The sequence below is a fragment of the Neophocaena asiaeorientalis genome, unplaced genomic scaffold (genome assembly GCF_003031525.2).
Source record: "Neophocaena asiaeorientalis asiaeorientalis breed wild unplaced genomic scaffold, Neophocaena_asiaeorientalis_V1.1 scaffold148, whole genome shotgun sequence".
Lineage (NCBI taxonomy): Eukaryota > Metazoa > Chordata > Mammalia > Artiodactyla > Phocoenidae > Neophocaena > Neophocaena asiaeorientalis.
In genome coordinates this window covers 3,946,981-3,972,482 of record NW_020174050.1, presented here as the reverse complement: position 1 = coordinate 3,972,482, position 25,502 = coordinate 3,946,981, and the positions used below count along the sequence as shown (strand labels likewise).

The following is a 25,502-nucleotide window of genomic DNA, read 5'->3' as shown; positions in this document are numbered from 1 at the left end:
GCACCGGCTTAGTTGCTCTGCGGAATGTGTGATCTTCCCGGCCCAGGGATCGAGCCCCTGTCCCCTGCATTGGCAGACATTCTTAACCACTGCTCCACCAGGGAAGTCCCCAGAATATGATTAATAAAGTGCCATGACAAAGGCCCAAAGTACTTTGAGAATTCAGGGGAAAGACAATTGTATTCTATTCGGAAATCAGGAAAGATTTTCAGGAGAACAGTATTTTAGCTGGGCCCAAATGAATGCATTTTTTGGACATATTATTTTACTGCATTTCTGCTAAATTGTTTAGTCTCTGGAATAAATACCTGCAATGCTTGGCTATTCATGAAGTAGCTCTGTTCTGGTTATTCTTGCATTATATTGAAGCTAAATCTACCTTCCTGTAGTTTCCATTCACTGTTGAACTAATATTTAACTTATGCATATTAGAACAGAACTGTCAGTCCATTTTAGACATTACATTCATATTCATGTAGCCTGAGATTGTTTGTTTTGGGGGGAGCCCCATTATATTAGTGATTTTTAACTAAAGAACAAACAAAAACCCTAAGTGTTTTCCTAAAAACTGAAGCTTTGGTCAAGGAGAAAAGAGAAAGGATGATAACTTTTTTAAAGGATATCTTGAAATTGAGGAAACTTGAGCATGTTGTAGGATATAAAGCACACTGTGACTTTCTTTGCTATCTTGGATTTGTGTTCATAGTGTTACTTTTTCCTCTCCTCCATTCCCCTCTTAATGGACATAAAGAGGTTCAGAAAAGATGGTGACAGTTGATAATAGAGCAGTTTCCCATGAGAGCTGGAGTAGATGTGCTTCAGAAATTAGTCTAGGCAAATGGAGAGGAGGAAACATTTTAAGAGACAGGAATGAGGGGCTTCCCTGGTGACGCAGTGGTTAAGAATCTGCCTGCCAATGCAGGGGACACGGGTTCGAGCCGTGGCCCAGGAAGATCCCACATGCCATGGAGAAGCTAAGTCCATGCACCACAACTACTGAGCCTGCAAGCCACAACTACTGAAGCCTGTGTGCCTAGGGCCTGTGTTCCGCACGAAGAGAAGCCACCACAGTGAGAAGCTCGCTCACCGCAACTAGAGAAAGCCCGCGCACGGCAACGAAGACCCAACACAGCCATAAGTAAACAAATTTATTTAAAAAGACAGGAATAAAAGGATGTTCGCCTGCCAATGCAGGGGACACGGGTTCGAGCCGTGGCCCAGGAAGATCCCACATGCCATGGAGAAGCTAAGTCCATGCACCACAACTACTGAGCCTGCAAGCCACAACTACTGAAGCCTGTGTGCCTAGGGCCTGTGTTCCGCACGAAGAGAAGCCACCACAGTGAGAAGCTCGCTCACCGCAACTAGAGAAAGCCCGCGCACAGCAACGAAGACCCAACACAGCCATAAGTAAACAAATTTATTAAAAAAGAGAGACAGGAATAAAAGGATGTTGATTAAGATACACAGGAATTACGGGCAGAGTTAGTGAATGACCTCTGAAGTAGTTGAAGCTCTGTAAATAGTAAGGAAAGTCAGATGTAATCATGTTGGTATCTTTTTTTTTTTTTTTTTTTTTTTTGTGGTATGCGGGCCTCTCACTGTTGTGGCCTCTCCCGTTGTGGAGCACAGGCTCCGGACGCGCAGGCTCAGCGGCCATGGCTCACGGGCCCAGCCGCTCCGCGGCACGTGGGATCTTCCTGGACCGGGGCACGAACCCGCGTCCCCTGCATTGGCAGGGGGACTCTCAACCACGGCGCCACCAGGGAAGCCCTTCATGTTGGTATCTTGATGAATAAATAGGATTGATGTTGCTTTTAACTGACAGGAAAAGAGTACATTTTACATTGTACATCCCAGTATGACAGCAGTCTCCACATATTCAAGTGTTTTGTGGGAAAGCGGGGCTTAATACATGGAATTTCACTTTCTATAAAAAGGTGTTAAATGATAATTGCTCTTTCTTTGAAGGTGCTAGAGGCCAATAGTGTCTGAAGATTCTTTTTGTACATAAGTATCCTTAAATCTTGGCTATCTTTGTTGAACTGTATAGTCTTGTAGGCTTGACCAGAGATCACTTCTCAATTTGTGAATTAAGATCCAAAAAGGTCATGAATTTTCATGGCCTTAGATAGTTAAAACCTTTCTTACTTTCATGTTCAGAGGGGTGTGTGTGTGTGTGTGTGTATTTATATATCTGTGTATATATACACACACACATATATATAGAAGGACCCAAATCCCAGAAATTGCTTACCTATGACTTGGGTTCTTTGCTGTGAATAAATTTCCCTCCTCCAGGGGAGAACACTGGAAGATGGCGATTGTTTCTGTAGAATACATAAATTAACCTGTTGTTAAAAGTAGGTAAGTCAGTGAGGTTGCTTTTTTCCCCTTCTATACTTTTACTTTCTGGTTAATGGAGTTCACTTCCATCAGTCGATTATATTTTAGCCTTCTAAATTGAGTCACTAAATCAGTTAAACAAGAAACTGATCTGTAAGTTACATTTAAGTCAGTGCAGTTAACTGAAACACCATCCTCTAAGTAACCTCTTCATTTCATTTTATCATTCCCTGGGAGAGCCTCCCCGTAACTTTAAAAAAGTGTACTCTGCATAGCCTCTTATGTATAGCTATTTGTTTAGGCTTTTACCAGATTAGCACTGCCTTATCTTGTTCACCATTTGAAGTTCACTTTTCAGGTTAACCTTTTTTGAATAAATAATAATTTATTGAGTTAATCAAGTAAAAGTTACCTCCACTGCCCATCTCCTTTGCCTGTCTCTCTGATCTAAATTGATATCATGGCCTTATGGCCATCAACCTTAGTGACTATATAGGTAGTGGGCGATGTGAAGCCTCTCCCGAACTTTGTTACAGTAACTCTAGTGTATTTTGACCTTTCTCTGACATTGATATGTGTAATTGGTACCTTTTTTTTTTTTCACTTCGGTTATATGTAGGTGACAAAAATGGTAGGTGAATATGTACTTTATAAATGTGATGGGAAATTGGGGTAAATAACAAAGTCTCACTGTAGAAAATCTGGAAATTGGGCAAAAAAAGAAGGAAATACAAGAATCTCCAAACCCAGAAACAATCCCTAATAGTATTTTTGTCATTAACCATTTGAACAAAATTATTTTGTACATAATTATTTTATTCAGAGGGTAAGTTAGTATCTTCCCACAGCTTAAATCGGTTGTTACAGTATTTAAATGTGTAAAATTTCCACATTTTTGTTATTTTATAAAATTTTACTAGGTGAATCTACTGTTCTTAAACCTTCCCCATCATTCAAAATAAAAATACTGTTTCTTTGCTTCATTACTTTTTTAAATTAAAAAAAAATATTTATTTATACATTTATTTATTTACTTTTGTCTGTTTTGGGTCTTCGTTGCTGTGCGTGGGCAGGCTTTCTCTAGTTGCAGTGATCGGGGGCTACCCTTCGTTGTGGTGCACGGGCTTCTCATTTCGGTGGCTTCTGTTGCAGAGCACGGGCTCTAGGCGTCCGGGCTTCAGGAGTTGCAGCTCACAGGCTCTAGAGTGCAGGCTCAGTAGTTGTGGCACATGAGCTTAGTTGCTCCGCGGCATGTGGCATCTTCCCGGGCCAGGGCTGGAACCTCTGTCCCCTGCATTGGCAGGCAGATTCTTAACCACTGTGCCACCAGGGAAGTCCCCTGCTTCATTACTTTAAATGTAGCAAATGAGAGTTCTTTTTGTTTTTTAATAATTTATTTATTTTTGGCTGCGTTGGGTCTTTGTTGCTGCGCACGGGCTTTCTCTAGTTTGCGGCATGTGAGCTTGTCAGTGGCTTCTCTTGTTGCAGAGCACAGGCTCTAGGCACGTGGGCTTCAGTAGTTGCCCCTCATGGGCTCTAGAGTGCAGACTCAGTAGTTGTGGCGCACAGGCTTAGTTGCTCTGTGGCATGTGGGATCTTCCTGGACCAGGCCTCGAACCTGTGTCCCCTGCTTTGGCAGGTGGATTCTTAACCACTGTGCCACCAAGGAAGTCCTGAGAGTCCTTCTATGCATTAGAATTTGTTCATCTATTTGGAGGTTTTTCGGTTTGGGGGAAACTAATGGCACCTGAAATGACAGTATCTGATTCTACTTTGTGGATTAACTTTTTTTTTTTTTTATTGAGTTGGTTTGATTGTAGGTGGTACAGAATTCAAGGTAGAGCAAAGGTTGAAGAGCAGACTGGCAGGATTCTGGGATGGGTTTACTTTGACCTCACAGCTAAGGTAGAAGTGGCTAAGGATGAACTGAAGAGATGAGCCACTGTATGAACATTTAAGAAAAAAAATGTGCCACAGGCTCTAAGACAACCCTTCATTCTAGCTAGAGGTGGCAACGGATGTTATGGAAGAGAATTCAGGTGTTTAAACAGCAATGGAAGTAAGGGTCACCATCACCTGAGGCATAAAGAACAGCTTAGTTTTTGCCAGAGTTCCTAATTCCACCTGTGGCCAGGGGACCCTTCCCCTTGGCCTTCACTTTTACATCCAGCTTCTTCTTTTTTTGTTACTGCTTGAAAGCCTTATCGTCCTCTTCCATCTCCTTGGCCTGCTTCTTGGGCTGCTTCAAGGGCTTCTTGCCACTGTGCCTTCCCCAGACCCTGCCACTGGAAGCAGTTAATTATTTTTGAAAGGAGTTAGGAATTATATAAAAATGTAAACACATTTTTTTTTAATATCGAATGAGAGTTGCAAGACAGTTGGAAAAGAGAACCGGGGAACCTAATAGAGCATTATATAACAGTTGAGTTGGGAGTCACTAGAATTGTAGAGTTTTATCTGTAGGCTCCATTATGGCTGGTATCTTTTTTTTTTTTTTATTAAAAACAGCATCACAATTGTAATGATTATGGTGGGCTATCTTTGTGAAATTTTTTGTTTAAAGGAAACCTACTTTGAGGGAATTCCCTGGCGGTCCAGTGGTTAGGACTCCGTGCTGTCACTGCCTAGGGTGTGGGTTTGATCTTTGGTCAGGGAACTAAGATCCTGCCACGTGGTGCAGCCAAAGAAAAAGAAAAAGAAACCTATGTTGAAATTTATTTGTTAACAGGAATTTAAACTGCATCCTGATTTACCCAGTAGATACACACATGTATATAGTGTGTGTGTGTGTGTGTGTGTGTATATATGTGTGTATGTATATATGTATTTAAACAAGTAATATTCAAATTTTCTTTTTTTCTTCCCTTTTCTCCAATTCCTAATGTTATAATTTTTACTATTTGAGGGGGTATAAACATATAAATCATTTACTTTAAATGATGAAAGGTTGTGTTTCTATTTTTATTTTGTACTTGATTTCCTTGACGTTATCTTTGAGATTTTGGGCTTAGAGATACTTTATCATAGCACCTAACCTGTTCTGTTCCGTTTGCTTGTCTATATTCCATGACAGACTATATACTCCTGAGGGCTAGAGTCTTGTTCACTAGGTTATCCCATTTACTGTAAACAGTGCCTGGCATGTAATTAGGTAATTAATAGCAAGAAAGGTTAGAAAGACATACACCAAATGTAAAAAACCATTATCTGAGTGTTGAGGTTATTGCTGAGTTTTAATCATTATCATGTTGAAAACAGTGAAATTAATCCCTAGAAGGAGAGAGTACAAAGAAGACAAAAATCAGTACTGTCTGTGATAAATGTAATCACCAAGTCCTGATTTGTGCCCTCTGCCTAGTTTTCAAAAATAAACTGTTGGAATCCAAGAATGTAGGAGATAATGGTCCCCAAAGGAAAAAGATACTATGCGTGGGAAGACTTTATTATGGTGCCCCTAGTCTGAGACAGCGCTGGGACTCTTGGGAATTAGAAAGAGAACTGTGCTACTTCCCCCTGTATTGAAGGATAGGGAGATCAAGAAGTAGAGACAAAGGGGAGATGGCAGATGTTGGAGATTATCAGTAGTTGTTTGGAATTCATTATTTTGCTGTTGTAGTTACTTTTTAACAAATGATATTTTCTTTATTTTCATTTGAATGGCTGAGAAGATTTACTTCATGGAATTTAATAAAGATGACTTTTAATAGTTATTATTCTTATGTTTGCTCCCTTAGCATTTGACATTGTGCAGCAAAGAAATGGTTATGGAGAAGCCCAGTCCGCTGCTTGTAGGGCGGGAGTTTGTGAGGCAATATTATACTTTGCTGAATAAAGCTCCAGAATATTTACACAGGTAAATTTTAATTGCATATTTGATATTTTTATTTGGTTTTATTTTTTTTAATATGACTACATATAAATATTGTCTTTCCTGTTTTATGTCCTGACAGTACCTTTGCAAAGCACACCCGGTATTTTAACAGTCTGATGGCTTAAAACCAGTGTTTTTCGTTTTTTTGACTCAAATCTATAGTAAGGAAAACACCTCACATTATATCCCATTATATAACACATTCAAATCTGTACACATCACATACATATACACAATTACATACTCTTGGTGTTTTATATTTCATTTTTTTATAAAAACCACAGACTTGACCAACTAATGGGTTCTAGTCTTTATTGAAATCACAGACTTAAGTTTGGTTTTTGTTCTTTGGGGTTTTTTGTTTTTTGGGGGTTTTTTTGAGTTGTCTTTAGCAATGTTAGGAAATGAATCAGTTAAGTGATCATACTTGTGAAAATTACTTCTGATTGATGCACAAGATAGTATTCCTTGGTAAAACAGCAACAGTAGCCTTGTTTACTATTTTGGCAAGAGTTGGACATCTGTAAGGTTCTTTTTTCCCAGAGATTGAAATAAAATTGATTTATATTATGAGTAGTATTTATAATTTTTGTTCTACCTGGTTTATTTTAACAGGTGGAAGATAAGTGAGACCTTTGTAAGTATTAGGCTCTGCAAACATTTGTTGTAGAACACACTAGCCAAGTGAGTTAAGGATAAATATACCATTGTCACTTCATGTGGGAAAGACTGTTAAAAGGACTTACGGTTTTATCTATAGGTTCTCTTTATATAATCATGCTGGGCATTCTAAAGTTTTACTTCGCATTATGCCCCTCCATTGTTAAACCTGTGTGTAATACTCCCTATGTTATCCCGGGGGCATTTTTATATAACTACCACCTCCTCCCGTCCCGTCCCCCCCCATCAAAAGGAATACCTATACATTTTCTATTATAAAAATATTCTTATTGACAGGGTATGTGAATTTGAGGGAGAATGGAATTAATAAGGCCTTTTATTATCTGAAATTTAGTCTTCACAATGTAGGCATTAGCATTTTTAGCTTTCTTTTTTTTTAACAAGGAAAAACAAGGCTCTCTACCATCATTTCAAATAACAGCACAAACTTCTGTTTTATACTTAGCTATGTAACAGATTTCCCTGTTAATGAACATTTAGTTTTAATTTTTCACTTATTAACACTAATGAATATCCTTACACATGCATTTTTGTGCACCTTTCTAGTTATGTTCTTAGGCTAAGTTCCTAGAAGTAGAATTGTTAAGTCAAAGGTATGACTATCTCTAAGGCTTTTCTTATACAGCTAAATTGTCCTCCAGAAAAATGATAGCTGTTTACATGCTTGCCAGTAGTACATGAGAGAAAATAATATAAACTTAAAAATATGGGTAATGGTTAAAAGCATGGACTCTGGAGCCAGCTGCCCCAACTTGATAGGTGTGTGACCTTTGAGGAGTTAATTTAACCTCTTTGAACTTCAGTTTGTTCATTTAGATAATAGCACTTACTCCTGAGGTGTTAGGAGAGTAAAATGAATCAATATGTATGTAGTGCACTGAGAACATTGCTTGGCATGGAGGAAGTCTTACATGTTTTATTACAATAGGAGCTGAGTTCTCTTTACGAAAAAATTAACTTTGCATGTTGATAACCTTAATTTAGGAAGATATTAATTCTAATTGCTTTAGGTAATACCAGAGAAACACTAATTTGTCATGTACTTAAGAGCAGTATAAAAATATAATTGAGAAATTAGATGCCGAAATAATGTAGATTTTTAAACTTAGTCTCTGAACTATTACAATTAATTTAAATTTAAACTTTTAACCTAAGCCTTTGGAATTAGTAATCATTTGGAACTCTCAGGAGAATGAATGTTAAACAGTATCTGATTCCCAAACAAATTTAGATAATTGAGTTTTTGTATCTGATGGGGAAAAAAAGGGTAAATTAACTACAGCATCAGTGTTTAGAATATATTTTGAATATCTCATTTTTCCACTTAACAAAATATAGATATGGTAAGAATTAGATGAGAATAGCTAATGACTGAGTGTATATTTAGTGTGCCAGGCACACTAAGAATTCTGTGTCATTACTCATTTAATCCTTACAACAACTCTATGGAGAAGTTACTCTTGTTCTGTTTTATAACCAAGGAAACTGAACTTTGAGGACTGTAAGTCTCAAGATTACATAGCTAATGAGTGACAGAACCTGACCTGGAAACTAGGTCCGTTTGACACAAGAACTCTACTGCCTCTTACACTTCTCTTCACAACTGAAAGTCAATCATTATCAATGGTTTTACAGGTTTTATGGCAGGAATTCTTCTTATGTTCATGGTGGAGTAGATGCTAGTGGAAAGCCCCAGGAGGCAGTTTATGGCCAAAATGTAAGTATCAATTTTATATGCATTTTAGATTACTTTAGGTTTTGTTTGTTTGTTTGTTTTTTTGAGGTAAGATAGAGATTTGGAAAATAGCTTCTTGTGCCAGTGGATTTCTTTTTGAATGTAATCAGCTATACTAGAATTATGTTACAGTAGTCATGGGATGTGCTTTGAGTTCTTACAAACATTGATTTTGTACGAAGCACGGGTATTACACTGGCATGGATACAAAAGAGAAAATGGAACATTTTAATATCCTTGGTGTATTTTATACATGAAATAGTTGAGACAGTGTGTATAGCATTTATAGAAATGTGATCTAAACCTTATGTTACAGGAGTGCATAGGAGTATATACTCCTTATGACTTTGTAGAGGATGTGGGACTTCCAGCAGACTCTGAATGATAGGTTTTGGCCTTACCAAACAAGAGGATATTGAAAGTAGGAGAAATGGCATCAGCAGACAAGCAGTAAAGTTAGGTGCGAGGTCAAGGAGTAGTCAACACAGTTTACGTGAATGACTAGTACTTAATATGAAACAGTGGGAGAAAGCTGCACAAAGCCTATAATATGAGACAGCCATTGTGATTTCTTGTATAGAGAGGTGACATGTTGAAACTAGTGGTTCTAGGAACATTAGTCTGTCAGTAATGCCTAGCATGGTGGAATGGATTCAAATGAGGCAGTTAATATTCTAGAGTTGCAAGGAAATCAAAGTCTGTAGTATTTAATAGGTTATGCAGTATCATGAGTTTGTATTTCCACCCCACCTTCTTCTCCTAATAAAGGATATACACCACAAAGTATTATCTCTGAACTTCAGCGAATGTCACACTAAAATTCGTCATGTGGATGCTCATGCAACCTTGAGTGATGGAGTAGTGGTCCAGGTCATGGGTTTGCTGTCTAATAGTGGACAGCCAGAGAGGAAGTTTATGCAGACCTTTGTTCTGGCTCCTGAAGTAAGTTTTCATTTCAATTAATTTTCAGTTACGTGATTTCATTTTACTGTTACTAGTTGCTTGAAGTGGCCAGAGTTTCTTCTTGCAGGCATAGGTATGCATGTTACATATTTTGAGAAATATGACCTGTTGATTAATTTATTTGAGCTTTGTGTGTGTGCTTTGACTTTAGAAGTAAATATGAGATCCTGATGCTAATGTGTAAATAGATGATTAAGATTATAGAAATAATATTAAAAGTATGTTATTATTTAATAGGTTACATATTAAACAAAATGGAAAAATTCTGTTTGTTAATTGGTCCTGGTTCTTTTATATTGAGTACCCATTTCTTGAGTTTCAGTATTCCTTGAGTGATCTTCTGTAATTTACTTTATATTAACATCAGAGCATGTTCAACTTTGGAAAATTATCTTCAGTCTATATCATTTCTGTATTATTAAAATAGAAATTGTGTTTATTTGTTATATTTATGTAATACCACATTTATGGGTATTTATGGAATATTTGGATGTTGTTTTCCTATAGGGATCTGTTCCAAATAAGTTTTATGTTCACAATGATATGTTTCGTTATGAAGATGAAGTATTTGGTGATTCTGAACCAGAACTTGATGAAGGTGAGGTTACTTTGAAGATATAAGGGTTTTGTCAGTATCAGTACTCTTTAAGGACATGGAAAGTGTGAAACTAAAGAAATTTGCCTCTGTCGTAACTGAGTCAAACTCTTTTTCTCCTTTTTGTTCTTGTTATAAAAGAAATAGTTCATTATATGAAATTACATAAAAATCGTACATAGGAAGTGAAAAATTTCCCTCAATTTCATCCTCTGTAGATAACCAAGAGTTTGGTGCCTATTATAGAATTTTGTTGTATTCCATACTGATCAGTACTTTTATAAAAGTGGAAGTACACTGGCTCAATGCTTGCTTTTTTTCACTTAATATATCTTTGTTGGCTGGGTTTGTTTTTTTTTTTTTTTGGCTATACCATAATTAATTAATTGATCTTCCGTTGATATACATCAGCTTGTTTCCTTTTCTTTACCATTATTCCTCCTCCATTGAATCTATGTGACGAAGGAAACTGAGTTATGACTTTAATAGCATTTTTTCTTACCCTTCCCTGTTACTAATAGGCCTTTTTAAAAAATAGAGTAAATTCCAAAATTCATCTGGCTTGCTCTTCAGTTTAAGAGAACAAGGAATATTGCAATTAAGTGCCTTTGTAAGAAATATCATGACTTCTTTAAACATTAAAAATACATATATCAAATTGTGTATTAAATCCTCTTAAGACGAGATACGGTATATTATGTATTTTCAGAATCAGAAGATGAAGTAGAAGAGGAACAAGAAGAAAGGCAACCATCTCCAGAACCTGTGCAAGAAAATGCTAGCAGTGGTTACTATGAAGCTCACCCTGTGACGTAAGAATAGTGTCTGCAAGGCCAAATTTGGTCTAAACTATAATGTAGTTGCAAGCTGGTTTTTGTTCCTAGAATTATTGTTGAAAGTAAATTTTGCTAAAGCTGTGAAACCAGCATTTGAGAATTTACTCTGTATATGCAAAGTAAATTCTATATGGAAAGCATTGTTTTATTTAATTGAAAAATTGAATTTGGTTTGGCCCAAAACTGATCATTTGCTGATAATGCATTGTGTTTGGGACAACACAGAGTAAGCATTTTATTTTTTGAATATGCAGTTTGTTTATAGTTAGTATTAAAGTAAACATTTTTAGTAATCCAGTTTTTAAATTATGTTAAATGCTGCTTGGGGAGTATTATTCCCTCTGCCTTCTAGTTCTTAATGGACTTTTGCTTCAAAACAGCTTATTACTAGTTATGCCCATTAAATTAGAGAAATGCAGAATTTTATTTGAATTGATCATTTCACTCATACTGAAAAGTGAACAAAATATTTTATTGTAGTAATGGCATAGAGGAGCCATTGGAAGAATCGTCTCATGAACCTGAACCTGAGCCAGAATCTGAAACAAAGACTGAAGAGCAGAAACCACAAGCAGAGGAGAAGAACTTGGAAGACTTAGAGGAGAAGTCCGCTTCTCCTCCTCCCGCTGAGCCTGTGTCTCTGCCACAGGAACCACCAAAGGTTAGAGCAGAGGAGCTCTTCACACCTGTGACGTCACACTGTCTTACTTGGTGCCATTAATGAAGCATGACCTTTGTTCTGTTAATTAAATTGTTTAATAGTAAGCTATGCTGTTTTTATGTATATGAAAGAAGCTGTGGGGATTTTTTTGGTAATTCTGAGGAAATTTTATTGTATTTTCACCCCCTAAAAAACACCCCTCAGGGTAAAATTTAAGATTAATCCTTGTCTGTGTGCAGTGTTTAGTATCTTCTAGTCCATGTACTAAAACTGAGAGTTGCTCTTCCATTCTGTATTAAGTCCTCTATGCACGGATGCAACAGGAGTCATGCAATTTGCCAACTTAAAACAAGTTGACCTATTGCTAAGAGAAGTGATTCAAGTTATTTCTGGTTTAAATGGGAACAATTTCCTTACTACACCAATTAAACTATCTTGGAAACATGAGTGACACCCATAGTGTATCATTTAAACCTACCTAAAACACGTTTTATCTTTCTGTAAAGTAGAAGGTTAAAGTATATTTGCGTAGTGAGAGAAGGAGATTCCTTGTTCAATTTGTGAATGTCTGTTAAACTTTCCAGCTAGTACTTTCTTCTTTGCTATCCTTCCCCTCTCCCCTTGACACCATCACAACACCTTATCTTCCCCCAAAAGGGGAAAGAAATTGGTTCTGTTAGGTTCTTATTTTTCTAGCATGTGTAGTTGTTAGTGGTTTTGTTTGCCACTAGCTCATCTCTTTAGAGCATATAGGAACTTGCTTGTGGATTTATTTAGTAGTTCAGACAAAACAGTCAAATAATCTTGCATAATGAGATTTTGAAAGCTGGCACATAGACTGGCATGTGTGTGTGTGCCTTTCTTTTAGGAGTCCTCCAATATAGAACAGTAGTTTAGAAATGAAAAGAAAATATATATTTGGAAGTTTCCCTATAGGAATGTTGGTGGTTTTCCATGATTAGTAGTCTAGGTTTGTTGCATTTCCTGCAGGCTTTCTCCTGGGCTTCAGTGACCAGTAAAAACCTGCCTCCTAGTGGTACTGTTTCTTCCTCTGGAATTCCACCCCATGTTAAAGCACCAGTCTCACAGGTAACCAATCTGTGAACACATTGGATTGTATCCTTGTTACATTGCCAATTGCTTATCTTTTTTATACTTTTTAAAATGAGTCAATCAGAAATTATGGATTAAATATACAAAAAAATTGTATTAAATGTCAGTGCACCCACTTTAATTGCCAAATCTCCATTCATCATCTACATAGGTGGTATTTGGGGTTTGGGTGTGTCAAATACAGATTAAGTTAGTTTTACCAATATATATTGTCATTTAACAGCCTTCTTAAAATAACCAAAAAAATATCCTTTTTAAAAATTTAGAATTTTATTTAGCAAAAATATTTTAGGGAAGAAATTTGGAAAGGCACAAAGTAGTATGGCATTATAAAGAATCATTGTTTTTTAAAAATAGAAAAAACTCTAAAAAAAAATACACTGCCTAAGCTTTCAGTCTGTAAGTGGTTCATACTGTTTAATTGAAGCCTGTACCAACTTATGACTGTAGTGTTCACCTTAACTAATCATTCTAGTATTCTGCTTTTTGTCTGTTTGTCATCTTACCCATTTCAGAGCTTTCAAAAACATTGAAAGTAAGACACTGGCTACCTAATAAGTTTATTAGGTATAGTGTAGAATTAACTAAATTCTAAAGTTAATAGGCATAGTTATAGGGTGTCCAATACTTTCCCCTACATTTTGAATCAAACTTCGTTCCACTAGAAAATTTACATTTAGAATGGTTAGTGCACATAAAATTGTGTTTATATACCTCTTTATATGCTCTAAACAGTCAAACTTTGAGATTTCAAAAGTAGCTAGTAATAGACAGCCTGTCTGGTGTTGTGTGCATAATCAGCTACGTAATAGAATACGTGACCTCGTGATACCTTTTTTTTCAGCTAGATATTCAGGAAATATTGAGTAATTACCTCAGATCACAAACTAGAATTCTGTCTTAACGCAGAAGATTAATTTGCCACGTATTGACTGCTTTTCTACCCATCTGAAGACTCAATAAGTGACTTGTGGATTTTTTTTTTTTGAAATGCTTGGTTTCTTATCAAATTTGCATTAGGAATCCTTTGGGTTGTTACTTAATTTCAGAGAGTTGGCTACATTTATTTTAAACTCACTGCTAGTTAAAAGTTAAGAGTAGCTTATACCTCTTACACCTTTAGTGTGGCACCAGGCATTGTGCAAAGCACTAGCACGTAATATTTATTCTTATCTAATCCTCACAACCACCCTGTGAGTATGGTTACTGTTATTATTCCTGTTTTACAGATAAGTAAATTAAGGGCTAGAGAACTTCACCCAAGGTCAGATAGCTATGTAAATAAAAAAGTAGGGCTTCGAATTTATGCAGTTGGACACTCATGGAAGCCTATAGGTTTCTTTAGCCCTTGGAGGGGAATGTATCTCTATTTACATCAAAGAAGAGTGCTGTATCTAAGCCATGTCTAAATTACATTATATTAGATCCTAACCTCTTGTCCAGGGGGAAAAAATTTTTTAAGTTTTAAAAAAAAATTGTAAGAGACTGTGATTCCCAGCCTACCCCCTTATTAAAACAAAAATTTAAACATTTATAATTTAAACCTTAAAAGAACTTTCTGATCTCCTTAAGCTATGTTAGAATGGATTCATGATTTTTTCCACTTGATTTAATAAACCCTTCGATTTCATTTTGTTACTTTGGTGTAGTATCCATTTCCTTAACACTTTTAGCATAGATTATTAATAAAAGGAGAATTAAATCTAATTCCAGGGTATTGGTAGGCATTAATTTAGAAGTAGGTAAGTTAATTTCTTGGTAAATTTCTTAGAAGTCGATTAGTTCATTTAAATAGCTTATGTGCAGTTGAAGTACATATTAGTTGTGGTTTTACCTGCTGTTGAGTTGATTTGATGGTTTCATGTTTATTTCATATTCTATTTGATTTTCATTTGTGGAATTTGTCATGTGAGCTCACTTTTTGGTTGCATGGAATTAATTGTAAGGCCCTAAAGTAGTATGTGGTATCTTAGTTATTTTTACCTCCTTGGAGCAAATAGTTTTCATGAAATTGAGCCTGAAGAATTGTAAGCGTACAGCTGGCTTAGTTGACATACAGTAATCAGTTACTGAAAGAAATTTTGATAATTTTTTTTGGTCTCATTTTTTCTATATTGGCATCATCTAATATCTAAAAGTCAGGTTGCTAAATTAATGTGTGGATTATTTGTAAGATGTTGGCACTTACTTAAATTTGTGTTTTTTAATTTTAAATCCTTAAAGGATAATGAAGAACTTTTTTGTTTTGTTACTTGCAGTTAGTTTTGTTTCAGTAATATGTTTTGAAAAGAATCTGAATCGGTCAGCCAGAATTCTTTTTCTTGGTTTGAATGAGTCGAGGTTTTTCTGAGACATTTAAATTAAAAGGTGTACATTTGCTATTTTTATTAATTTATTAAACATACTAGCTTCGTCAGACTTTGTTAGAGAACCTCCTTTAATTCTGTTTTACTTTCATACTGAAGTAAGTTTTGCTTTTAGGCCCTGCCCTGCTTAGCTGAAATTTCTAAATAACTACCTTTTCAGGCATCACATTTTCGGTCAAATTATTATGTAGTCTTAAATTCTAAATACAGATAGAAGTGGTCTCAGGGCTGTAACTTAGGTCCCCTGGTCAGGCATAGAACATTCTCCTACATGTTTTGTTAGAGAACTAAAAATGTAATTTAATTTTAAATGAACCAATAGTTACTGAACATCTATGTTTAATGGCACTGTGCTTGGTTCTTTATCTGGTGTAGAAATAAGATATGGTCATTGTAGGAATAAATACATACTAAAAACCTGGGAAAATTAAACATTAGAAAAATTTTTTTTAACTAGCAAAATTCTAGAACACGGAAAGCAACTTCATTTTGAGGGAAATGGGAAATCTATATGGAAGAAAAACAATTGGGGGAGACAGGCAAATCTGTTAAAAACTGCTAGGGTAGGAGATAATATACCTTTTGGTTACAGTGGGTGAAATTTTAACAAATGGTTGTTTTTGAAAGAAACATATCTCTTTGTATCAAAATGTGTCCTTGCAAATTATAATATCCCAGCTATATAAATTATGAAAGAGTTTGAGCCACTGCCTGGGCTGAGGTACTCAGAGATGATCAGCCATAAAGATAGGACTGAAATTACTAGCTTTCTGATTTGAGGATACATTCTTCATATTCCTGCTGAGGGTTTTCAGCATCCTTTGCAGGTGCGTGTATTTTGTCTCTTCCTCGGACCATAAATATTTAGGCAATAGACACAGCCTGAAGAGGTTGGGAATACTGAAAATGCCAATGTATTAAGGAAAAGGTAATAGTTGATGCAGATGTCATTTTGTTTTTAGCATAGTTACTTTAAATATATGTGTTCAATTTAGCAGCAGTTAGCAGAAACTTTTGGAGAGTACCTTAAAATGAACTATTACTTCCCCTGCCACCCCCAAGAACTAATTAAGAAATATTGTTGGGGTCAGTCCTTAAATAAATGCACACCTCCCCCATTAGGAAGAACAATAGGGAGCTAAAGGACTTCTTTGACTATTTGAGATGCTATCAACACGTTCCTATCTTGTTTTTTTAATGTGCATTTTAACTTAAAGATAGTATTTTTAGATGGTAGAGTACACTAAATTGTATATTTTGAACTATCAAAATATGGATTTTTTTAAATAAAATTATGGGATGGGGTTTAGAAGATATTGCCGAGCACTATTAAATTTGAAGGGCAGCATACTAGAGAATTAGAAAGGATGTGTCATATATTCTTGTCTTCCTAAGATAAAGATGGCTTTTTATTTTGTATATGTATTTACATGGAGTGACTCATCTTGCATTTTTGAATTTTGTAGCGATACCTTTTATGCTATCTCAATGTGGATGTAACTTTATTGAAAAAATATGGTTGTAAATAAAAAGCAGCTTATTGTGAGTTATAGCCTTGAGTGAGAAAATAAAATTTACCCTACAGTCCTAGATTGGTACAGAATATCTTTATAAAAATTTATGTTTCACATATATAGGACACTATGTTAAAAATATTCTGAACTTAAAATGACCATTATGCCTTGGTTGTTTCTTTAGTTGTTTTTCTCCTGTGGAATGTGTTTCTTTATAATGTGTTTTTTCCCTTGTATTTTAGCCGAGAGTGGAAGCTAAACCAGAAGTTCAGTCTCAGCCACCTCGTGTGCGTGAACAGCGACCTAGAGAACGACCTGGTTTCCCTCCTAGAGGACCAAGACCAGGTGAGTCAGCCCCTTCTGTGGCCTTCAGCACTTAAGCACTTGAAAAGTTGAAGACCGAACTTAAAAAGATTTTTAAAAAATTATAATGTGTTTTATATGCAAATCTTTTTAGTACCAAACTGCTTAAAGGCTTAAGTAACCTGCTAAATATAGCCTGGGCAAAACAACTTTGAGGGGAAGATTAGTTGACATGCCATAGAGACATGTATTTTGAAAGTGTAAAAGAATTTAGAGACACATTTTATTTGGTTATTGTCACTGGTTCTAAGAATTCAAAACCGAGCTGCCAATAACCTACTCTCTTACTTAGCACTCTTATCTCTTCACAGATAAACAGTAAGCACACCCTGATTCTTCTTATTTTGATTGTCTTAGGTATTAAGTAAGTTGTCATGATTTTTGACTTGTTTCCATTGTTAGCTAATATATGTAGAACCTCTGTTTGAATTCTATAAGTATGTTTAGATTGCTTTTGGGAGGAGGTGGGAGATGTATACATCAAATTTAGAAAATGTAATTTTTTCCCACAAAAGTAAAATAAGTGATGTGCTATAAGTCATGGGAGCTGGGGTTTATCCCAGCTTTGTCAGTGATTGAGTTTATGATCTCGGGTGAGACCCTTAAATCATGAGCTTCTCTTACACCATTCAGTTACTACACACATTTTCCCTGTGTGATGCCTTTCTTTATGTGCCTCATTGTGTTCCTTGTGTCATTGGGAGGATCAAATAAGATTTTATATATATACATATAAGAGCACTCTTATGTGTATAAAAGGCTATATAAATGAGATGTTATTGCTATTAAATTTATGGATTTGGCTATAATTTCATACAACCAAAGATTAATTTGTGAATTTCCAAATACTAAACAATTATTTAGTACAAATATACCTCACTATCTGAAATCTATTTGGTTTCTCGGTGATGGCCGGAGTTTGGTTAAGGAGGAATACTTGTACTGCTAGTATTTGGCTTTCATATAATCAGACCAGTAGACCTAGAAGAAGGGACTTCAGCAATCTAGTCAGTGTTACGTTTTTTTCTAACTAACCTACTAATAATAGGCATTTCCACCTCTGTTGAAGGAGCTTATTAAATAAACTAAAACAGGAATATCAAGTTGTTTTTTTTTTTTACATTCATTGCTTTGAGCTATTTTTTGTATGACATTGTAAACTTTAATATCTGCTCTTTTCCTTTTCTCAGGCAGAGGAGATATTGAACAGAATGAAGCTGATAACCGTAGAATAATTCGCTATCCAGATAGTCATCAACTCTTTGTTGGTAACTTGCCACACGATATTGATGAAAATGAACTGAAAGAGTTCTTCATGAGTAAGTAGTTTATTTTGCTTTATTGTAAAATTAAGCAGGAGGAGAAGAGAACTCTTTTCACAGTGTATTGAGGATTTTTTAAAAAAACATTTACCTCTCTGTACTATGTATATCTCTAGGTACTAATCACCTTGATCAGAAGGGTGTAGAAGGTTGTACCAGATGTTTCTCAGTGACTGTACTGAGTGTTGGTTGACTTGCCTGATTCTGTAGAGGTTAGAGGAAAGAGCTGGATGAATCAGTCTTAGATTTGGAAATGGGATTCATTTGGCAAATTCAAGTCAGAAATAGAAAATAACATTGTCTCTCTGAAACTGTGTAGGTAACTTCCCTTTAGAAAGGAGTAATAAAGATGCAGAAGGGTGACAAAACAAGCTAGTTTTTATTGGCATCTTAAGTGAATGACCTGTAAGAGTGAATGTACCTTAATTGTCACTGGGTATAGCAGCTTGCAACTTTTGTTTTGAAATGGATCAAGGAGATTAAGGTATTTCATCCTGAACGATTAAAGTCACAAAATATTCTGTTAAACTATTTAACCCTTGGTGTAATGTATATTTTCACAGGTTTTGGAAACGTTGTGGAACTTCGCATCAATACCAAGGGTGTTGGGGGAAAGCTTCCAAATTTTGGTTTTGTGGTTTTTGATGACTCTGAACCAGTTCAGAGAATCTTAATTGCAAAAGTAAGTGACTTAAAGGGCATAATTCAATACTTTATTATTCCTGTTGTATTTAGTATTACTTAGAAAGTCTTTTTTTAAATGGTAAAGTTAAAAATAGTTTACTATGAAAAGGTATTTATGCAAAGAATAAAGATTTGTTAGTAGTTTTAAAGTCTGAAGTATGGATTGCTTTAAATTTATTTCATTATTTGCTCTGGTAATGCAGGTTGGAATAGGTTGCATATTGAGAATTTCATGAAAAGTTATTTTGTCTCCCTGGATTTTCTTACTTATTTATGATACTACATTACTATTATTGTCTAACCTGCCCATGTAAAATTTTTTCTTCCCTTGTAAAGCCAATTATGTTTCGAGGGGAAGTACGTTTAAATGTGGAAGAGAAGAAGACAAGAGCTGCCAGAGAGCGAGAAACTCGAGGTGGTGGTGATGATCGCAGGGATATTAGGCGCAATGATCGAGGTCCTGGTGGTCCCCGTGGAATAGTGGGCGGTGGAATGATGCGGGACCGGGATGGAAGAGGACCCCCTCCAAGAGGTGGCATGGCACAGAAACTTGGCTCTGGGAGAGGAACCGGGCAGATGGAAGGCCGCTTCACAGGACAGCGTCGCTGAGGCTCCACTGTTGGCAAAGTTTTGGCAGTGGTACATTATTCATCGTGTTTGCATTCTTGTTAATTTTTTTTGGCTTTGGAATGTGACACAGCCTTTTTGATCATTTCTTTGATGTGAAAAGCATCTTTTGGTTATCAGTTAAATTGAGGTGGACATTATTTCCCCAGTTTTACAACAGGATTCGCATTGTTAATTTATAAATCTAGACTTGGAGAATTAAGGACTGAGAAATGACCATATCTTAAACTGTCTGCAACAAAAATGAACTTAAAAGGACATGCCCAACTGAATTCAGGTCCTTTGAGTCAAAAAAAAATCCTCTGCTGCACATTTTGTTTAAGTGTTACTGTTTCTGCCTATTATGTTGGAAACACAGATAGTGCAATTTGTGCAATTGGAGAATCTTGCCTTTTTCCTTGGCTCCCCCCAAAAATACAAACCAACAGAAACTTGTTATGCACTAATGGGTACTCTGAACTCATTAACATTGACATCTGCAAAGGAGGCAACAGGGGAAAAAATCTTTCATCTTTTTTTCCAGTAGCGCATAGTTGTGAAATGATGAGGGCATTTTTACCTGCTTGCTGTGACCAGCGTGTGTATACATAAACCTTAACAAGACTACAAGTATATTCCAGAAGGAAATCATTTAGTTATGAACTAAATAACAAAAATCCGAACTTCAAATGCTATGGTCTTGAATATTAGACCAGATTTAGTAGCTCCATATCTAAGATTTTTCTACCTGCCCCTCTTCAGTACAGGGATGGCTGGCTGCTCAACACACTCCTCCTCCCCCGTTTCCTTTCTTTAAGCTGTGTACAGTGAAAATTGTCTTTACTGTATTTTGTTCTCTGGTAATGTAATAAGCATGATGGTGCCTTCTATTAATACATCATTCCAGTCTTGCTGGTAATTTTGTACAGTATAGTGTATGAATTGCTGTGCTGCAAAGCCAAACAGCTACAAAATGTTGAAAAATCATTGAAGTGTATAAAAATTGCAGTATCTTTAAAATCAGTAAAATTGACTAGCATATTATTTACCTTGTTCTTCAGTTAACAACTTTGTGTTCTCTGTGGGAGGGAGTCTTGTGTGTTTGGGAGGGAGGGGGAAGGAGGAAGTCAGTTATTTGAGTAAGTCTCTTGTTGACTTTTCTGTTAGCCTGAATGTGAACGTTGAAGCATATCACTTGAGAGGTGCTGGAAAAGTCAATCAACTTGATGCACATTTTTAGTGACATTTTAAAAGCGGTCAGATTCCATAAATGGCAAGTAAACCTGGAGTGAGGATACTGCAATTTTCAGAGAAAAGAACAGCAGCTCTTAAGTGTTTGCATTTCTATTTGGGGGGCAGGGAACTGTCATTCATTTTGCACAATTCTTGAACTGATGTCAGCACCCGAGTGGCTCTGAATTTAAGTCTGGGACGACATCTTTTATTTTTACATGAATTTCTAAACAATTCTGTGAGCAAAGTTTGTAGCTGCTGGATTATTGTCTGTCTTTATAGCAAGTTCCAGTAAACCACAAGTATGACAAAAGGATATCCAATTTTATGCTTGGAGCATTTAGTACCTACTAGTTTCTGGATGTTTCAGGCTAGGAGTGGGGTAAATAAGTGTGACCACTTAAAGCTGCTTGTTAGCATGGAAGACTTCTCCATTCTATCTTAGTAAAAACAAACAAAAAATGCACTTGACATAATAGCAAACTGGTTCTGAATTATGGAACTGTGTTTGCTGTTTAGTAAACTAGCAAATGATGCACATATTTTGTTTTTCATGTACTGGGCGGTATAAGTAAAATTAAATCTGTCCCTTTTTTTCCCCCTTGAATGAGGTCTTCCATGTTCAAGGAAAAGTCTTGCACTATTGCGTATATTTTGGGGACACAGATTTCTCAGTTTCCATTTTGTGGGGTGGTTAAGGATTTTTTTCCTGTTTGAAATACTTTTACACTTTCTGATGTATAGTACTTGAAGTTCTTACCAGAAAATTACTTTTGAGTTTTGAAGCCTGTATTCAAACTGCTTTTAAATGAGTGGTTTCTTGTCAGTGTTTTGTTTTTTATAGCATATTTTCCCTCTTTCATTTCTTTCTCCTTCCCATTTATATAAAATTTCCAATCCAAGATATTGCCCTGCCACCCATGAAAACTTCTGGCACCAAAAGTAATGACAGATGTTAAGTGTAATAGAAGATTAAAGCAAAGAGCCATTCAGCTTCAGTCTTTACATACCATGAGTAAAACATTAAAACATCACATGGAGAAGTTTACATGGTGATTGTTCACCTGCAGTACTGTGGACTTTTAACATTTTGTCCCCTTTCAGTGAACCAGAGTAAAAGTATTCATCTATCATTACTGTTATTTGCTGTTTTTTGTTTTGTTTTGTTTTTTGTTTTTTTTCTTTTTGGATGGTAATATTCTATTCTATCCTTATGACACTATTGCAACCAAATTGGCTTTACCATCTTGGCTTTAGTAGGTATAGAAGACAATGGATTACCATCTTTATTGCTGTAATGTGTTAAGCGTTATATGCTAGTAGTATCTAGTTTAATTGTTTCAGGTGGAAAGTATTCTTTGAGTTTCCATTTTGAATGTGTTTGGACTAAACAAACAATAAACTACTGATGTCTGCAGCATTTATCTATGTCCCTAATTTAATCTATAGGTTTGTGTTCCAGAATATTTTCTCCCAGTTGCATTTCACACAACCTAAGTAAAAATAAGGAATTACTCTAAAACCAACTATTATTTGTGAAATCTGATATATAAAATAAATCATTTAAGTAAGACTTGAGCATTGTTAGAGACCTACCTCAGTTCAATTAGATAGCTGGTATACAAGATAAAGAACGTTAGAACAGAATAATAAGTGGTAAGGAAGGTGAGAATGATGTAAAGCAGACAGCTAAACATTTATTTTTTATAAAAATCTTGGATTTTCCAAAGGATTGCTAAATCATCTCAGAAGGAAAAGAGAAAGGGGATGGGAAGACTGAGGTTATCTGAAGTTAAGGACATGCCCCAGTTCAGCAATTAGAACAGATTTGTCAAGCTCTGAAGGAATATTAAAAAGGAAGGAATAGTTATCGTTATGAATATATACTTTAAATGAGTAGTGAAGTCATAAGGCCTATGTAGTTTCAGAACTTTGTTAAAAGGGATGATAAAAGTGAATTTTCATAACACTTTATGAAGGTTCCTTAAATCAGTCTGCACAGGTTTGTACTGAAGCAAAGCCAGAACAATCATTTAAATACTGCTGGGCAGTAAGACTTAAGTTTTTGTTTTTGTGTTTATTTTTTTTGCGGTACGCGGGCCTCTCACTGTTGTGGCCTCTCCCGTTGCGGAGCACAGGCTCCGGACGCGCAGGCTCAGCGGCCATGGCTCACGGGCCCAGCCGCTCCGCGGCATGTGGGATCCTCCCGGACTGGGGCACAAACCCGTGTCCCCTGCATCGGCAGGCGGACTCCCAACCACTGCACCACCAGGGAAGCCCTATGGAAAGAATTTTTAGAGGGGGTAAAATGTATATGCGACACTATATTGCAAACAGAACCAGATTTGAAGGAGCAAAATATCATTTGGTCCAGGAAATTTATATGGAACAAAATATTTGAAAGTTTTAGCCCTACAAGATGCTATGTTTCAAACTGTGTTATATAATATAGTCTTTGTATCAAGTGAATGAAAATTTAGTGGATATATGTTGATACTTTTCCTTTAAATTGGGACAGCTTGCTCATCGTTTATATTTAACTACAGATGAAGACTTGATTTTTTTTTTCATTCTATGTTCATAAGACTAATTATTAAGTCTTGATCAATTTAATGCCAGAATTCTAAATTATTTTAAATTACTGGATAAATGAATTATTTATTATGTCCTGAAAGAGATTTCCCTTCGTGATGGAGTTCAGTGGGTTCATATAGTGCTTGTTTTTAAAAAATTTGCATAATTAAGTCAGAATTCCTAAGTAATGAAGTTTCTGGGTATTTTTGACAAAGACTGCAATCTTCCAATCTATGTAGTATATAAACACCTTATACTTCAGAATTAATAGGAAATGAAGTCTGTTTTTAGCATTACCAAATACTGGGCAAAATACTATAAATGTGGGTTTAGGATTAAACATTCACAGAAAGATTACTACTCTTGTCCTTGATCTCCTAAGAGTTTTGATAAAGCTGATTGCCTAATTGGAATGCTTTGTTTTGTGGCATTAATATTCTTTTAACTGTTCCTGTTTTCTGTACTCTTTATCACCCCATAACCACCATTATCCCCCCAACACACACACACACACACACACACACACACACACACACACACACATCTCTTCTGTCCTCAGTCTCTTTCCCCACAAATTTTCTCTGAACGGTTTCATTTAGGCCAGGAACTACCTTAGCTTCAGTATATTGTCCATTCAGTAGACTCCATATAGTGTGATGGTCAAGAGAAGGGCTTTGGAGACAGTCTGGCCTTGAATGGCAACTCCACCATTCAATGGTTACATTTTCTTTTCTTTTTCTTTTTTTACTTTTTTTCACATCTTTGCTGGAGTATAACTGCTTTACAATGGTGTGTTAGTTTCTGCTTTATAACAAAGTGAATCAGTTATACATATGTCCGCATATCTCTTCCCTCTTGCATCTCCCTCCCTCCCAACCTCCCTATCCCACCCCTCCAGGCGGTCACAAAGCACCGAGCTGATCTCCCTGTGCTATGTGGCTGCTTCCCACTAGTTATCTGTTTTACGTTTGGTAGTGTATATATGTCCATTCCTCAATGGTTACATTTTCTGAGCTCCTGTTTAACTCATTTGTAAAATGAGGTGGATGATTGTGAGGATTCAGTGAATTAATACATAAAGCACCTAAAACAATGTACTGGGCACTCAGCAAGTGTTACGTGATACTGTTTTTTACTCAGTTGAATTTCTACTGCCTCTCTATTCTGTGTTTCAAACACTTTTTCAAACACTTGTCCCCTTTTGAAGTCCTTCAGTAATTCAGAATTTGAAAGTCCAAAACAATGTGTTTTATCTTTCTAAGTGATATGCATACCTGGCTCTCTGATAATGAACATCTCTCTTTTTCTGACCTGTTTAACCTAGAAATGTTTGTAGTCTCATCTGTTCTTCTTAATATTTTCTGTTTGTCTCCCTTCTATCCATTGTTCAGGCTGCAGGAAGATCTGTTCATGCTCTTATTAACTTTCACTGGCTCATTTAAGTCATTAACTATTGAACTTCTATGTGCCAGGTGCTGTTCTACGTACTGTTGATAAATGATGAAATGAACAACGTTCCCTGCTCAGGTTAAAAAGGTCTAAAAGTTAGTGTTTGCATATTTAAGAAGGTAGCTAGGGGGCAGACCATAAGGAGGTATAGGTCCTTATCCCAAGACCAATAGGAAGTTGAAGATTTTGTTGAGTGACAGGAAGGTAATTCTACTTTGAAATCTCTGGAGTTCAATAAGTTAGGTCTCTGGGTTAATGGAAGGAGTTAAATATGAGTAAATGAGGTGAAAGGATGCTGTAGTAGTTCAGTCAAGAGCTATGAAAATAGAATGGTTGTAGTAGCTTGGACTAGAGTGGTGATGTTAGAAACCTAAAGAATTTGAAAGACTTAGGGGGTAGAACAGCCAGGTCTTGGTGAGGAAAAAGGTGGTATCTAAGAATCTGAAGTTGTTCACTTGCATAATTGGAAAAGTAAGGTGATATGTGGAACAAATTACTGATTAAAAAAAACAGGTTTCATGATGGGGAGGCAGGAGTGCTATTGGAACCCTCTTGGCTTTCGGTGTGAAATGGACCTGAAAAGAGGAAGC

At 36.1% G+C, this 25,502-nt stretch overlaps 1 protein-coding gene across 3 annotated transcripts in view; it reads left to right on the top strand.

Annotated features, from left to right (window-relative positions):
* G3BP2 (G3BP stress granule assembly factor 2) overlaps positions 1 to 20,700 on the top strand; it is a 30,011-nt gene extending 9,311 nt beyond the window's left edge. The window contains exons 2-12 of one of the 3 annotated variants that reach the window (XM_024754113.1): positions 6,081 to 6,199; positions 8,534 to 8,615; positions 9,402 to 9,575; positions 10,104 to 10,194; positions 10,901 to 11,003; positions 11,508 to 11,688; positions 12,679 to 12,777; positions 16,924 to 17,026; positions 18,235 to 18,363; positions 18,930 to 19,048; positions 19,387 to 20,700. In XM_024754113.1, the coding sequence (XP_024609881.1) occupies positions 6,105 to 6,199; positions 8,534 to 8,615; positions 9,402 to 9,575; positions 10,104 to 10,194; positions 10,901 to 11,003; positions 11,508 to 11,688; positions 12,679 to 12,777; positions 16,924 to 17,026; positions 18,235 to 18,363; positions 18,930 to 19,048; positions 19,387 to 19,659 (1,449 nt within the window). In that variant the 5' untranslated portion in view covers positions 6,081 to 6,104 and the 3' untranslated portion in view covers positions 19,660 to 20,700. Of the gene's footprint in view, positions 1 to 6,068; positions 6,200 to 8,533; positions 8,616 to 9,401; positions 9,576 to 10,103; positions 10,195 to 10,900; positions 11,004 to 11,507; positions 11,689 to 12,678; positions 12,778 to 16,923; positions 17,027 to 18,234; positions 18,364 to 18,929; positions 19,049 to 19,386 lie in introns of those variants that run through there. The other 2 variants (XM_024754115.1, XM_024754114.1) reach the window with 2 other exon arrangements.
* The last annotated feature ends 4,802 nt before the right edge of the window (positions 20,701 to 25,502 follow it).